Source organism: Xenopus laevis, chromosome 4S (genome assembly GCF_017654675.1).
Source record: "Xenopus laevis strain J_2021 chromosome 4S, Xenopus_laevis_v10.1, whole genome shotgun sequence".
NCBI classification, from domain to species: domain Eukaryota; kingdom Metazoa; phylum Chordata; class Amphibia; order Anura; family Pipidae; genus Xenopus; species Xenopus laevis.
Genome location: NC_054378.1, coordinates 100,985,062 through 101,000,664, shown reverse-complemented (window position 1 = coordinate 101,000,664; position 15,603 = coordinate 100,985,062). Strand labels below are relative to the sequence as shown.

Here is a 15,603-nt window from a genome sequence, read left to right as displayed (position 1 = left end):
TGTTGAAATCACATTCTATATTTTTTATTAAAAAAATCCATATTTTCCTATTTTTTTCTATTATAGAGAAATCGCCTGCGTCATTGCACTTGCGTCGCTTCGTTTTCCAAAGTCACCCCAAGTTTCCTCATGAGGCAACTTCGGAAAACAAAGCGCTGCGAGTGCCATGTCACAGGCGATTTCTCATTCTAATCGGCGGAAGACAGGGAAGCAGTTCGGGGAGATAAGTCGCCCCAAAAAAGAGGCAATTAGTCGCTGGGCGACTTAATCTCGCTGAATTGCCCAGTGTCACTTTACCCTAAGGGCTGGAATGATTGGATGTAACATAACAGAACTTCCTGAACTCTCTAACTCTGACTTAGTCAGCGACTTGAAGGAGAGTCACATGGGACATAACTGTTCAGTGAGTTTGCAATTGATCCTCAGTATTCAGCACAGTTTTCAAACGCAACAGTTATGACACATGTGCCCCCCCTCATTATATTTTTGGCTAACTAACTATATCAGAAACACTTTTCATTTTGCATATACTATCTATTTACCCAGTTTTTATTTTTATACTGAACAATTCCTTTAAAACTATGTCTTTTTGGTGGGGGGGTTTTTTCACCCTGTGAGATAAAATCTTGTCTGGTACCTGTCTTCACGAAACACTGTGGGCATGCCTGTTTAAACTCATAGGTCTGTGCCAGGGGGTTGGCTGGTAGTGTTGATAACAGCCTTCTCGCATGAAGCAAAGCAGCATCCGTCTTTATGTGGTTCATGTTGTTCACACCAGGCTGTAGAGCAGAATTTTTTTGATTTATGAAATTCACAGCTATTCTAAATGTGATTGACGGACATCGATTTAGTGTAACACAACGCTTGTATGTCCTCTCTGCAGTTGGGTCACTCTAACCTATCTTTAATTGTATGGCCAGCTTAAGAGACTTGACCAATCAGCATCCATTAGGAGAGGCTGAAAAAAAATAAACCCCCATGCATACAATATACTTTTACTAATTCTAACTTTTTTTGTGCACACATAATGCATATATTTAGTTAAAAATTTAAGTAATGTTGTAAAGAGAGTTCTTTGTAAAGCATTCTAACAACAAGCAGCATGTCTAGTGAAGCCAAGAGTGACTGAAACTCACTTCCAGGGCAGGCCTATTGTACCCCTATGTTGTGCATGGGGGAGGGAGCATATTTAAAAGAGTGTACAGACCTGTATCTAGTAAGATCTGTGTACCATGAAGAGTACTCACCTTGTGCTTCTGGTTTGTTTTTGCTGAAGGGTATATTAAATGCTTGGGCTCTTCAAAATGTAAAATAAACAGGTAAAAACAAAAACACATTAAAAATGCATACTATCATATGAGACCTTTCTATGTAAGGTGTCTAAAGTATCCTTTCTTAGAAAGACCCTGGTTGTTATAAGACAGCCTTGTGCTACATTTTAATATTTTGTTTAGAAAGAAAACAGATCTATGCACAGATATATTCGAATGACCAAGAAAGGGATCTGTGTCAGTACGTTTAGAGTTAAGGAGAGGAGAAAAAGATGTCCCTTCTTGGTCACCTAAACAATAAGGACAAAGAATATGTCTCAAGTAACTCACAAATTTGTATTTGAAAAAGTGAGTAATTTCAGAACAGAGGGTGATAGTTATCCCCTACTGTTATTTATGTATTGTGTTAAGCACTTAAACCAATTCGCTCATATAGAGTTTCTTACTCCCACCAAATAAATAATTAGATACAAATATAAAGTGCTAGTGCATACATTTAATTAAATTAAATAATTAACCTTTGTTGAGGCTTCAATTAAATGTGCCAACAATTGATAAAGTGAATCAGTGCTGGATTGATGCTTAATTCATAATTTAGAATATATTATATATAATTAATTAGAAATTCATAGCCAGTGCTTGATACAGTTTAAAAAAAAAAAGAGAGAGAGTAATTCATTAGAAAATTAAATCAATAAAGTGCTACAGTGCCAAAAATTGGCACTGTAGTATCTTTCTCTCCTCTCCTTAACATTTTAATATTTGGACTCTAGTTACTACTAGAGTTACTACTAATTCCTCAGTACTAAAACAAATAAACTTTCAGACAGCTGAAAAATGTAGCCTCTATTTTGGCATCAGTTTACTTTCTTGCCTGCACCCAGAACCATTGTGTCAGGCCAGGGGTTGGCACACACAGCGGATTCTGAGAGCTTGCATTTTAATGCTGAAATCTGACACATTTGCCTGCACAGAGACTGATGCAATTCTGGTTGCAGGCAAAGAAGAAGACTGATGCCATCATAGGTGCCGATTCTCAGCCTACATTTTCATCAGCACGAGATTCAGCCGTGTGTGACATCAGCCATGCACTGCCCTCACAGAGTTTGCCTCTTGATTACCATTCGGGAAGGTGTTCAGACAGTCCATTGGCTCCCTAATGCTCTCAAAGCCGTCCAGTGTGTCCAGACGGGGCTCTGCCATCCTGATAAGATTCATGTTATAGCCTGGCTTTTCACAGTGCCTGGTCAGCTTCTGTGAATCCAGTAGACCAAAGGAGGCTGGAGGTAATGGGGATGGGGCTGGGAGTATGTTAATGCCAAGAGAGGAAAGCAAAGGGGAGCCAGTGGTGTACACTGGTATTAATGGGGACACTTGGCTGGGTGGAATGGATGTCTGTAACTGTAAGAGATTAAAGGCATGAAATGCACTTTAGAAAGATTATCTGTGAATATATCTGCACCAACATAACCCCCCTTCCCAGACACAATACTATTGCCAAAACCCCATAAAATGCTTTTCTAGAGCATAACATATATTTTGTATGTCTCCTTTCCCTGCTATTTCTCACTATTCCTGTGTCCAGGAAAGAGTCCAGCTCATCCCCAATGATGTCACAGTCTGCAAAGTCGTTCAAGGAACCGGATGCTGACGGAAATCCAGTGGAGGCTGGAGAAACAGCTGCCTTCAGCCCTTCAATGTGAAGGTCACTACCTAGAAAACAGGGACAGAGCTTGGCATTCAGCTTAGCTAATAACACACATTCATATTGCTTGAATATCATGCAGTTTTTCAACAGGGTGTTTATTTGCGTTAATTACAATGTCTGTTGAGAGACTCAAATTATTGATGTGCAGGTTGACCTGAAAACTGCAGGGACCCACGCATAGACCACTGCTTGGGTGGGTTTGGGTTGAATTTTGGCTTGGATTTAGGTGTGGATCAAACTGGGGAAGTACACTCCTCCTCTGCTCCTGAAGATTCTGTGTCTTAAGGTGGCCATACACGGGCAGATAAAGCTGCCGATATCGGTCGTTTGGACCGATTTGACAGCTTATCTGCCCATGTATGGGGGCTTCCGATGGGTCATCCCGATCGATATCTGGCCACGAGATCGATCGGGAAGGTTGGAATTTTACCCGACCGACCCGTCGGAGCCGCTTGGCGCATTACCCCCGATATAGCCACGCAGTTTAGTGCCATATCGGGGAAAGATCCGCTCGTTTGGCGATGTCGCCAAACGAGCAGATCTTTAAGTCTATGGACACCTTTAGAACCAGAGTGGCACACAGAAGTAGTGTATAGAACTAGATGACGTGGGTAAGGGTCCTACAATGGCAACATTTTGTGGACATACAGGTCGGGTGGGGGTTTAGGGTCAGGTGCAAGTTGAGGTTTTCCTGACCCGCACATCACTATCACTAACTCAACCTATGGCTCTCTAGTTTCACTGCAAATCACATATGACACTGCTGTCGGTGTAGTGCAATACATTATATATGTTTACCTCCAACAAAACTAGCGTCACAGCGTGGCCTGTGTAGTATCTTGCAAATATCGGTATAATAATATTACCAATTGGTTAATATTTATATTCTGGCCTTTTGATATTACTATAATATTGCCACCAGCAAATTAAAACACTACTGCCCAGGATAAGTATGTTATATCCACTTACCTACATCAATATCATCTAACGATCCCAGGCTATTAGAGGATGCCTGAAAAGTAAAGAAATTAAACTCTAATTTACATAAGATCGAAAACTGTGTTTTACCACTCAGTAACTCTGATTTGTAGAATTTTTCTTTACAGGAGATACTGTATGTATGTAGAAATTATATTCTTCTAAATGGTGCGGAGGCAATTTGTGTCACACTAAAACTCATATTACAATATTTATATTACAATAAATAACATAGCCCCCTGTGGTAAAATATATGAGGATATTCTTTCACCTGCTACAGCCAAGGTGCTTATGCGTGCCCTCATCCTATCCAGACTAGATTACTGAAAACTTCTACTAAATGGTCTCCCTAACTGTCATCTCTGCCCTTTACAGTCTGTATTAAACACTGGTGCCAGAATTTTCCTCCTCTCTTCCAAAAGGGTACAGGCCCCTCCGCTGCTGAAGTCAGTGTCGGACTGGCCCACTGGGATACAAGGAAAACTCCCAGTGGAACTGGTGTCAGTGGGCCCTTTTGCTTCTAACCATTTTGCCAATTTCATGGTCATTCCCTATTTCTTAATAATAATGGAAGAATATTGTAAGTAGCTATGAAAGACTAGGCGTTTAGTGAGGAGGAATAATAGTTTGGAAAGTGGGCCCATGGTCTAAGGTTTTCTGGTGGGCCCCTGGAATCCCAGTCCGACACTGGCTGAAGTCTTTTCCATGGCTTCCCATAAAACAAAGAATAACTCACAATATCCTCCTAATAACCTTTAAAGGAACAGTCCAGTGTAAAAATAAAAACTGGATAAATAGACAGTCTGTGCAAAATCAAAAATGTTTCTTATATAGTTTCTAGTATTGTTCGCCAAAAATGTAATGTATAAAGGCTGGAGTGACTAGATGTCTAACATAACATAACAGAACACAACTTCCTGCTTTTCAGCTCTCTAACTCTGAGTTAGTCAGTGACTTGAAGGAGGGCCACATGGGACATAATTGTTCAGTGAGTTTGCAATTGATCCTAAGCATGCAGCTCAGATTTAAAAGCAACAGTTATGACCTATGTCCCCCCCAAGTCACTGATTGGTTACTGCCTGGTAACCAATCAATGGAAACCAAGAGAGCTGAAAAGCTATTATGTTAGACATCCAGTCACTCCAGCCTTTATACATTACATTTTTGGCTTGTATACTACTTTTTTTACTCCAAGGTGACTGCTAATACCCTCATATTTTACAGTAGGAGGTATATTATTTATTATAATACACAAGTATCAGTAAGTCATGTGACAGATATAACATCACTAAGCACCAATTATAATTAATAAGGATATGTAGATAAATGCATGTAGATAAATAGATGATAAGAGTCACAGGCGCCATCTTCTTCTCTTTGGTAATCTTTGGGATGAGACCGGTGGAGCGGCACATGCACAGTTGGAGCAATTTTCTGTTTCGCGACGACTACGCATGCGCCGAAACTCACTAAAATTGCCAAATCGCTGTTCTCATTCCGAAGATTACCGAAGTGGCTGAAGATGGCGCCCGTGAACTCTGCTGGAAAGAATCTGCACGGAGGGCTAAGCAAAGAGTTAAGGGCATTTGTCCAGGGTAGAAGCTAGGCTGGGGGGGGAGGAGGGAGGGGGGTCTATGTATGGTTGGGGGTAGGGTTTTTTTTTATTAAGGGTTTGTTTCTCCTTTAAGCTTTAACTGGATTTTGAACTGCAACTTGAACTGGGTTATTTCTTGGTTAATTATTAGTAAGTGGTGAGGTACAATAAAATAATTAAATTTTAGACTGAAAAGGAAAAAGAAACAATACCTGGCTACTAGTGGAGGTAGATGTACCATTGCTAAGGAAACCATCTGATTCTAGCTCTTGCTGCATGAAAGAAAAACAAAACACGAAGGGGTGAGTGCAGGCAGTCTGCCAAATGGTTGTGGATAGGTGCATACTCAACAGATACATTTCAGTGATCCCCAACCAGTAGCTCGTGAGCAACATGTTGCTCTCCAACCCCTTGGATGTTGCTCCCAGTGGCCTCAAAGCAGGTGATTATTTTTGAATTCCAGGCTTGGGGCCAAGTTTTGGTTGTATAAAAACCAGGTGTACTGCCAAACAGAGCCTTAATGTAGATTGACAATTCACATAGAGGCTACCAAATGGCCAATCACAGCACTTATTTGGCACCCCAAGAAAATTTTTCTTCTGAATGTTGCTCACTGGTTCAAAAGGTTGGGGATCCCTGCATTAGACAAACAATTACTACACCTTGCAAAGAACATATGAAAAAAAAGGTTGATAAAACATAGGAAGCAGTTACCATAATTTGTAAAGCTGAGGGCACATGGAGCATTGGCTCTGCTGCTGTCAGCAAGAGAAGCAGACCCTCTCCCTGCCCCCGCTCCACTTCACTGTGTGTGCCTGTGCTCAAGTGAAAGCTGCACTTTCAGTTGAGCTGGGGCATGGGGTAACATTGTGTACATTAGTTAGCACAAAATTCCTAGCTCAAATCACTTATGAGGCTGTTAAGAGGTTGGTCTGTGCTCACTGTGAAAGCAGTCACCTTCAGGGGTCTGAACCTTTGGGTAACACGTAAAAACTGTCTGTATCCTCTTAAAGGAGAACTAAACCCCCCATTGTGATAAGTCCCCACTGCCCCCTCCCCTGCACAGTCTTACCCCTGAATTCTTTCCCCTCTAGAAATAGCGACCGCACATGCAGAGTAAGCAAAGCGGAGCTCACGGGCGCCATCTTCTTCTCTTCGGTAATCTTCATGAAGTGAGTGGTGTATTGTCGCATGTGCAGTTGGAGCAATCTCCCAGTTTGCGACAACTGCGCATGCGCTGAAAGAGACGGAAATTGCCGAAGGGGAGAAAGAAGACATGAAGATTACTGAAGAGAAGAATATGGCACCCATGACTGAGCTCCGCTGCGCACACTCTGCATGTGTGGTCGCTATTTCTAGAGGGGAAAGAATTCAGAGGTAAGACTGTGCAGGGGGAGGCAGGGAGGGGGGCCAGTGGAGACTTATCACCATGGGTGGTTTAGTTCTCCTTTAAAAGTGCACTTGCTGTTGAGCATTACATAAATACAACCTATATGAACATTTTTCTGTGACTCTGCACCAGTAATGCGCAGGAACAAAATTAGAGTTATTAAAATAGAGGAGTAGACAGGAGATACACAATCCAATGCATTTTAGATTGTGCCTGTGACAGACCCAACACATCAACCCACTGATGGAGCCACATACACTCATGTAGAGATCAATGAAACATGTTAGGGGTGCCCTGGACTACACAACATGTTCTAGTCCCACAAACGCCTTCTATGCTGAGTCTGACAGCAGTGGTAGCCACTAACAATTAATATTTATTTAACAGTTACTTCTCTATAAACAATGCAATGTTTGGTTGTACAGATTGTTGCTATAAAATTCAAGAAAGACATTATCCTACTACTACTACTATATGTAACTTAAACATTACATATAAAGTTCTTTCCAAGAGTCAGGGAAAATGGGCAGATTTTGTCACTACTTTAGAAAGACTAATAACTCAAAAAGGATGACCACAAAGAGCCCATGTTTTGTTAATTTATCTCAGCAAAGAGGATGGCAAAATGATGAACAACAAAGTTAACAGCTATAAATCAACACACCGGTGTAGTAGTACCTGCGGCCTTTTATACGCTTTGCGTTGCTTTAATCCTAACTTCTGCACAAGTTCCTGTGCCAGCTCTGTTACACTCTCATCCTGGTGAAGAAACACAGAAAACGGTTGCTTTCCCAGAAAAAAAAAATACAGTAACCTGAATGTTAATAAAAGATTTTAACCCACCTGCACCAGCGCTAACAGTTTGTCACTAATGCACCCATAAGCTTCCTGATGGCGTCCCAGTTGGTCCAGGGCTTTGGCTTTGCGGTACAAAGCTCTCATGTTCTCCTTGTCATGGCTCAGAGCACTCTCACTAACTTCCAGTGACTTTTCAAACAGCCCCTGCATAGAATAATAACAGAGATAGATGAAGCTGCTTTAGTTGATAGTGCCAAGCAACATGTCAGTATCCTTGGTGATATTAATGTGTATGTAATGTACAGCCTAGTTCAGGTCACAATGTGTAGAGCTGATATATAATTAACTAGAAAATTTCAGCAACAAACACACTTCATTTGCACCTCCACATGAGATGCAAATCATGTTTCAAATGCAGGGGCATCTATATTCAAATATTTTAGTGCAGGTATTTCACATGGACACCAATGCTAAGGTATTTTTAGGTGAGATTAGTTGCTTGCAGATAGGGCAGATTTCCCCATGTGCCATCCACCCTAAAGCACACTTTTATTAATGGGGTACTTCAATTTTAGTGCTGCATTTTCATCTTGTTGAATTGTATAGGGATCCCTTGCACCACCCTCGGCCTGTGCATTCTACGTATAGTCAAAATAAGATGGTGGGATGGCACTCTAATGAAAAGTAGGATGTTGCCACATTGCATTGGGGCTTGTTGTATTCTGTTATGATAGACATCCAGTCACTTCAGCCTTTATAGATTACATTTTTGCCTAACTAATTATATTAGAAAAAAAAAATATTTTGCACAGCCTGTCTAATTACCCAGTTTTTTATTTTTACACTGAACTGTTCCTTTAAGTTGAATGAGGGGAGACAGACGCAACTGACCTTAATATGAAACACAACTAATTTGCATTATATGCATTATTTAGCAGTCCATGCTGCTCACACTCCCTCACTCACCATAGTAAAATAGCAGCAGGAACGGTTCACACACAGCTTGGAAAGCAGCTCTGCTGGGATGGTAAGCTCTTCAGACATGGCATATTCAGCCACTGTCAGGCCTTCTGTATACTGCCCCAGAGCCAGCTTGGTGTCCCCATCACGATACAGGTCATTCCCCTCAGCAAATAAGTTCCTGACCAACTGCTGCAAAAAATGCTGCAAAGAAAGAAGTTGGAAACACCACTATTATGATTTGTATACAGAAAAAATAATTTCTATGCAGCCCAGTACAGAAAAGCTGGCCACAAACAGGCTGATTTGCAGCTGATCTGCATGCCAATGACACCATATACTTGCCATTTACAGGCAAATTAAGTATATGTTTATAGAAGAGTCACAAAAGTGTAGAATATGATTCCCACTGAAGTTTTACCTACTTTCTATAGTTTCTAAGCTGAGTGTATTTAGCTTTAACTCTTTGCATGCTAGTCGGCTCTTTGAAGAAGGCTGTACCACCTGTAACGATGTAAACATCAGTGTGGCACAGATCAAAGACCCTACCCAGAAAAGAACAACACTGGCTATGGTTCTTTTATACAAGTGCCTTAGATTCTATGATCATCTGCAAAATATTCATAGTTCAAATGCCATTGGTAGAGCTTCAAATCACATAAGGTTGTTTAATGAAAAAAAAACAGGCAAATAGTATCGGAGATATGAGTCAAGCAAATGCCACATAAGGGCCACATAAGACAATTATAGACATATGTAAAACTAAAAGTTAAAGTAAACACAAAGATCTTTTTGGGGCACTTTTCCAAGTTACTTGAATTTTAAAATTATATTCAGTTCTCTCAAACAAGAGTGGTTTGCTACTGCTAAAGGGAGACCTTTGAATCTGACGAGTCAATAGACTTCTGGTTAAATAAATATGACAAGCTGCTCTGTAAACAGATCTCTGTTTCCCTCTGGGGGTTTAGCTGTACTTAGGGGAAAAATCATTTGCCATACTTGCTTAATATTGGGGCCTTTTTGTGGTCTAATATGGACCCAATGTGCTCACTCAGTTACCTTGGAAAGAATGGTTTCTCCCAAAGTGAATGGGTCAATATCAGATTGCTAAAAGAACCTGATAATTAGTCATTATGGGAATTAACAAGGTGCACTGGGCTGGACAGCAGCAGCTATTTTTTTTTTTTTAACAGGTTTCATTTTAATTGTGTTTCAAAACCAAGTTGGGTACAGAAGCAAAATGGGGGGGGGTGGGTACAGCAGCATCATACTGGCGTTTTCACAAGTAATGATCTTAGAGAAGTAACACATTACAGCATCATAAGTTGTCACCTAAGTGTATATAACACCATGTTTCATAAACCTTCTGAAATTTAGTTGGGCAACCCCTTGCTTCATATGAAAGTTTAATTATTGGAAGCATTTTGTTTACATAGTTCAGCCATTCAGTCTTATTGTGGGGCACCAGAGAAATTCAATGCGTTATTAGCATTGTTTTTGCATAAAACATAAGGGATCTCAAAATAGCGGTTTATGGGGAAAACGTAATCTATTATCCCTAGGAGTAAGATTTCGGGAGTGAATATGTTTGGTAGCTCAAGGGTCTCGCTAGCAGCAGCTATTTTACTTTGACTGTTAGCACAGTCCCAATATCCCTAGCTGTATGCAGAGTCAGACACTATCTGAATTATCAGTTATCTCTGACACTGACCCAGTGAGAGATGCTGATCCAAAGGACCAGCCTTGCACTAGAAATCCGCTAACAACCTTTAAACAGTTTAAAATAGAAAATGAATGTAAGCTCAGAAGTGGTAGTAAAAAAAAAAATTTACTTTCCTTTTCTACTTGCCTTTACATGCCTTTTTCAAAGTTCACTCAAAACATATTACAGAAACTTGTTAATAGTAAGTACCTCATAATCAGCTTGACTTCCATGAAAGGGTATCGTAGACCTGTGAAAATACAAACAGCCATGTTAGCCACCTGACCAGGGATCACTGTTTCATAACCATACTGATAAAATACGTGTGGCTTACTGGATAAACTGCAGGCCTTTCTCAATATCTTCCTTGCGCTTCTGTCTTGCCATAAGAACCTCTAAAAGAAAACAAAAGCAACACCGCAAAAATTTCAATGGTTTGGGCCAAGTAGTATTTAGTAGTTAAAGGAATTGTTCAGTAAAAAAAAAATAAAAACTGGGTAAATAGGCTGTGCAAAATAAAAAATGTTTCTAATATAGTTAGCAAACATAATAGCCAGAACACTAGTGTCTACTCATCCTCGGCTACCAAAACATTACTTTCCTTACTTCAAGGAGACATAATCTCCTTGAATAATTATAATATATAGATATATATAATATTATCTATAATATAAGAGGGGGAGAAGTGTAGGTGATCATCTAAAACAAATAAGACAGGTACAAAAGTCAAGGAATATAGAAGACCCTTCAGTAAATGGTATATTCCCCTGTAGAAATTGCGGACACTGTAATGGAATTATTCAAGGAGATTGTGTCCAACATCCTGTCCAACATCCCCTAAAGGGAACGAAACATAAGGTAAAAGTTTTTTTTACATGTGAAAGTTCCAATATAATATACTGTATTAAATGTACTTGTGGGCTAGTGTATATCGGCCAGATGAGCAGAAATATGAAAATAAGGTTAAACTTTAGTAATTCCATATACCCCCTGAGCAGGATGAAAAAATAGGTACAGAAAGAAAAACCACTTTGGCACGACATTTTCATGAACAAGGACATAGAATTTTTTCAATTAAGGTGGCAAATATTGGAAAAAGTTTATGGCAGTACTCAAAATGAAATAAAAAAAGAAACTGTTGCAAAGGGAGTGTTTCTGGATATGGCTCCTATAAACAAAACAACCTCGAGGACTTAATGAGGAGTTTAATATGAGCCGTTATCTGTAACAAATGTTGCAATTTCATATCCATGCGAGTAACTAAATGTTATGGTTTAAACTGTGTGTTTTATTTTCTATAGATTGTTTCAGTGAACAAGCAACTATCCAGGGTAAGCTTTTGAACCAGGGTAAGGTAGTCTTTCCATCTTAGCTTTTGTATAATGTTGGTCTTAACTGCTATTTAATTGTATGTATTAATGTATTTTATAGCTAATTAACGTATTCACTGGTTTTAGGATTTAAGTGGTTTGAATACTAAATTTGTTGGATTTGTCAAGATATTCGACATTTTGTACAACGGACATAAAATGGATCTTTATCTAATTTTCTACCTATTCACACAAGGATTACACACAAGAAAAAATAAGAAAAACAAGAAAAACAAAGTAACATATGTTTGGTCTAAGTGCTTTAAAGTGTAATATGCTTGCACTCAGTTTTTTTCACTTAATTAGTAATTGATTTCACTATAAAGATTTGTCGGTGTATGTTGACACTGGCACAAATAATCTTATTAGGATGGATTTGTTTATTCCAACTGCCTGGTAGTCCTTGCATAAAAGAAATAGAGATATTCCCCAAGAGGTGTAATATTCTTACACACAAGAACTGTGAGTGTGCTAATGAACTGTGAACCAGGGCCGGAACTAGGGGTAGGCAGAAGAGACAGCTGCCTAGGGCGCAAAGATTGGGGGGCACTGGGCAGCTACCTCTACTGCGTACCCCTAGACCGGACATGGCACTAGACTTCCACCTGTGAGTGCCACGGATGCACATGTGCGTGAATGACGCTGACATGCACGAGAGCGCCATTAATGCGCGTGCTTACGCTGCTAAATCGCAGCCGCAGAAGACGGGGATGGGATGCGAGCTGCCCGGCTGGGGTGCCTAGGCTAGGCTAGGTTTGCCTCTGGTGTGAACACTTTGATATTTATCTTTGTAGGAAATCATATATACAGGTTGTATCAGTTGCCCAAGCCTGGCTCGTTAGCTACTGGCCTGCAACAGCTGTCAAGGGGCACAGTCCATATAAAGTCACCTTTGCGTTAACTTTTAGTATGCTGAAGAGAGTGATATTCGGAGACAATTTGCAATTGGTATTAATTTTTTATTACTTGTGGTTTTTGAGTTATTAGATTTTTATTCAGCCGCTTTTCAGATTGCAATTTCAACAATCTGGTTGCTAGGGTTCAAGTGACACTAGGAATCATGCATTAATTTGAACAAGAGACTGGAATATGGATAGGATAGGGCCTGAATAGAAAGAGAAGTAATAAAAAGTAGCAATAACAATACATGTATAGTCTTACCAGGCATTTATTTTTTAGATGGGGTCAGTGACCCACATTTGAAAGCTGGAAAGAGTCAGAAGAAAAAGGCAAATACTATAAACAATAAATTGAAAAGTTGCTTAGAATAGGCCATTCTAAAACATACTAAACATTTCTTTAAAAGTGATCACCCCTTTAAGCATGGAGTTGTTTGGCCACAGGGAGTTGGATGGCTGGAGGAATACAAAAAAACTGGATCCTTCTGCTCTCTCCTAAAAGGGAACCTGCTCAACCCCAACTAAAATCCTTAGCGTGGCTGCCTGTTAAGCAAAGGATAGCATATAAAACCATTCTACTAACATTCAAAGCCCTTCACTCCTCACTACATTTCTTCTCTTGTCTTCTCCACTCTTCTCAGAGCCACCTTCTCTTCACAACATCCACATTCACTGCCACCTCTCCTCTCAAACCCTTCTATCTTGCTGCTCCTTACCTTTGGAATTCCATCCCTGAATTCCTCCGTAAGAAACCCTCTCTTAATCTCTTCAAGAAAAAACTAAGAGCCTACAGTTTGGAGCACTAGAACATTAGCCTAGTCCTGTGCCTTCTGACTATGCCTTACCTTGTGCAATTTTTCATCTCCAATTTGTGCCTGTATGTTAGCCTCCCATCCACTTAGACTGTAAGCTCTATGGGGCAGGGATCTCCTTCCCATTATGTATCTTACCACAGAGCACTTAAGCTCTTTGTCCTGATATGAATTCTGTGTATATTTATTTATTGTGATTTGTCTTCCCTGTGTATACTTTAGATATATATATATATATATATTATATTGTACTTTTATGCACTGTACAGCGCTGCAGCTCCTTAACAGTGCTTTACAAATAAAGTTATACATAGATACATACGGCCATATGAAAGCCCAGTAATTGTAGGGCAGGGGCAACTCATGTTTCATGTGTCAGTGTATGATGAATCATTCCCTATCCCTGTGGGAAGATGTGCAGGCAGAATGCTGGAGAGGCAGTATATAGTTCCTTACCCAGGCTGTTACTATTCTCTGGCCGCAGACAAGGAGCAGCACATAGAAATCACTTCCACAATCCCAGCTGGCTGCAGGGAATCCTCTAGTTTAATGCTTCTCTTTGGCCGGCTGCAACTTCCTCCCATGTGTCTCCTTTTTTTCTTCCCTTCACTTTCATTTCCAGGTCTCGGTCAGCTCGGGGCTGGAAAGAGACGCTAGAGGCTCCTCCTCCCATAAGAAATACTGAGCTGCTGCTGGGTCTTAGAGAACGCCCTCACACTGGGACTCCCTGCTACATTGGCTTAAAGTGGCCATAGACCAGGGGTCCCCAACCTTTTTTATTTGTGAGCCACATTTAAATGTAAATAGACTTGGAGAGCAACACAAGCATGAAAAAGTCCATGGGGATGCCAAATAAGGGCAGTGATTGGCTGTTTGGTAGCCTCTATATGGAGTTGGACTTGCAGCCTAGAGGAGGCTCTGTTTGCGAGTACACCTGGTATTTATGCAACTAAAACTTGCCTCCAAGCCAGAAATTCAAATATAAGCATCTGGTTTGAGGCCACTGGGAGCATCCAAGGGGTTGGAGAGCAACATGTGAGCTACTGGTTGGCGATCACTGCCATAGACACAACAATTACGATCCTGAAAAATACAGACATGTAGAGCTGAATCATCATATATACAGGTAGAAACAATAGAATTCTACCTGTATTTGATGATTCAGCATTAACAATGACCAATATTCGGGTGCCTTCAAAGGGTCCCGATCAAATCTTCTGGCCAGCACGATCGATGAGCCGACTGATATCCAAGTTTTCTGCCGATATCAGTCGGCTCATCTCCCACCATACACGCACCGAATATTTTGGACAATTTGCAAGAAAAATCCAATATGCGCATGCAGTGGACGTCAGGGTAGTGATTGCATTTTTGGCTTCAGGAGAGGTCTGCACATGCTTGTGATGTCACTTCCAACAACATCAATTCCATGTACACAGAGGCCCAAATAGCACCCAGAAGTCCCAATAAATAGTGACTGTCTATGGCATCATATAGCCGTACAGTATACAGATTGTAAGTTAACAACACAGAGTGATTCAATGCTTCAGGGTCGTACTGGGCTGGTAACACAATATACGGTAGTTATCAATTGGATACAAGTGTAGGACAGGGCAAAATTTAGGACAACTTCTACAAATGTTATTATGGATTAAAATAAGAGGATTGGTCAACGGTGTAAATACTTTTATAAGACAGTATATGCTACATTTATCAGGCATGGCATGCAGCCTGGTCATCACAGTGCTACGCAATATGTTGGCGCTATATAAATACATGTCAATAATAATTATAGCAATGGAATGGTATCACAAGCACAACCCCTGTTCTGCAACTGTATATTCGTTTACCATTTACCATTTGGGGGTGTCAAATGTTAGGCACCCCCACGTGAATGTACCCCCTAGGCCGTGCTCCTATCAGCAGAAAACTGCACCGACTCGGGGTTATTTCAGCGAGCACCACGGATCGCTTCTTTTTTCTAGCGGCTGCGCATGCGTATTAGAGTGAAAAGCAGAACTTTAACTAAAAAGTTAGCTTTTTCATTCTACTGCGTTTGTGTCTGCCCCGGAAAATTTGAAGAAAGTATAAGCCGGAAGTGCTCCGTGGTGCTCACTGGTA

The 15,603-nt window shown here is 40.5% G+C and overlaps 1 protein-coding gene across 3 annotated transcripts in view; it reads right to left on the bottom strand.

Annotated features, from left to right (window-relative positions):
* The window catches only part of zc3h7b.S (zinc finger CCCH-type containing 7B S homeolog), a 35,461-nt gene that overhangs the window by 17,336 nt on the left and 2,522 nt on the right, over positions 1-15,603 (bottom strand). The window contains exons 1-12 of one of the 3 annotated variants that reach the window (XM_041561650.1): positions 13,939-14,139; positions 10,736-10,796; positions 10,612-10,651; positions 8,706-8,903; positions 7,785-7,943; positions 7,620-7,700; positions 5,764-5,823; positions 3,949-3,991; positions 2,842-2,984; positions 2,393-2,672; positions 1,248-1,297; positions 638-779 (exon numbers count right to left, since the gene is read on the bottom strand). In XM_041561650.1, coding sequence (XP_041417584.1) covers positions 638-779; positions 1,248-1,297; positions 2,393-2,672; positions 2,842-2,984; positions 3,949-3,991; positions 5,764-5,823; positions 7,620-7,700; positions 7,785-7,943; positions 8,706-8,903; positions 10,612-10,651; positions 10,736-10,788 — 1,249 coding nt within the window. In that variant the 5' untranslated portion in view covers positions 10,789-10,796; positions 13,939-14,139. Of the gene's footprint in view, positions 1-637; positions 780-1,247; positions 1,298-2,392; positions 2,673-2,841; positions 2,985-3,948; positions 3,992-5,763; positions 5,824-7,619; positions 7,701-7,784; positions 7,944-8,705; positions 8,904-10,611; positions 10,652-10,735; positions 10,797-13,938; positions 14,140-15,603 lie in introns of those variants that run through there. The other 2 variants (XM_018261240.2, XM_018261241.2) reach the window with 2 other exon arrangements.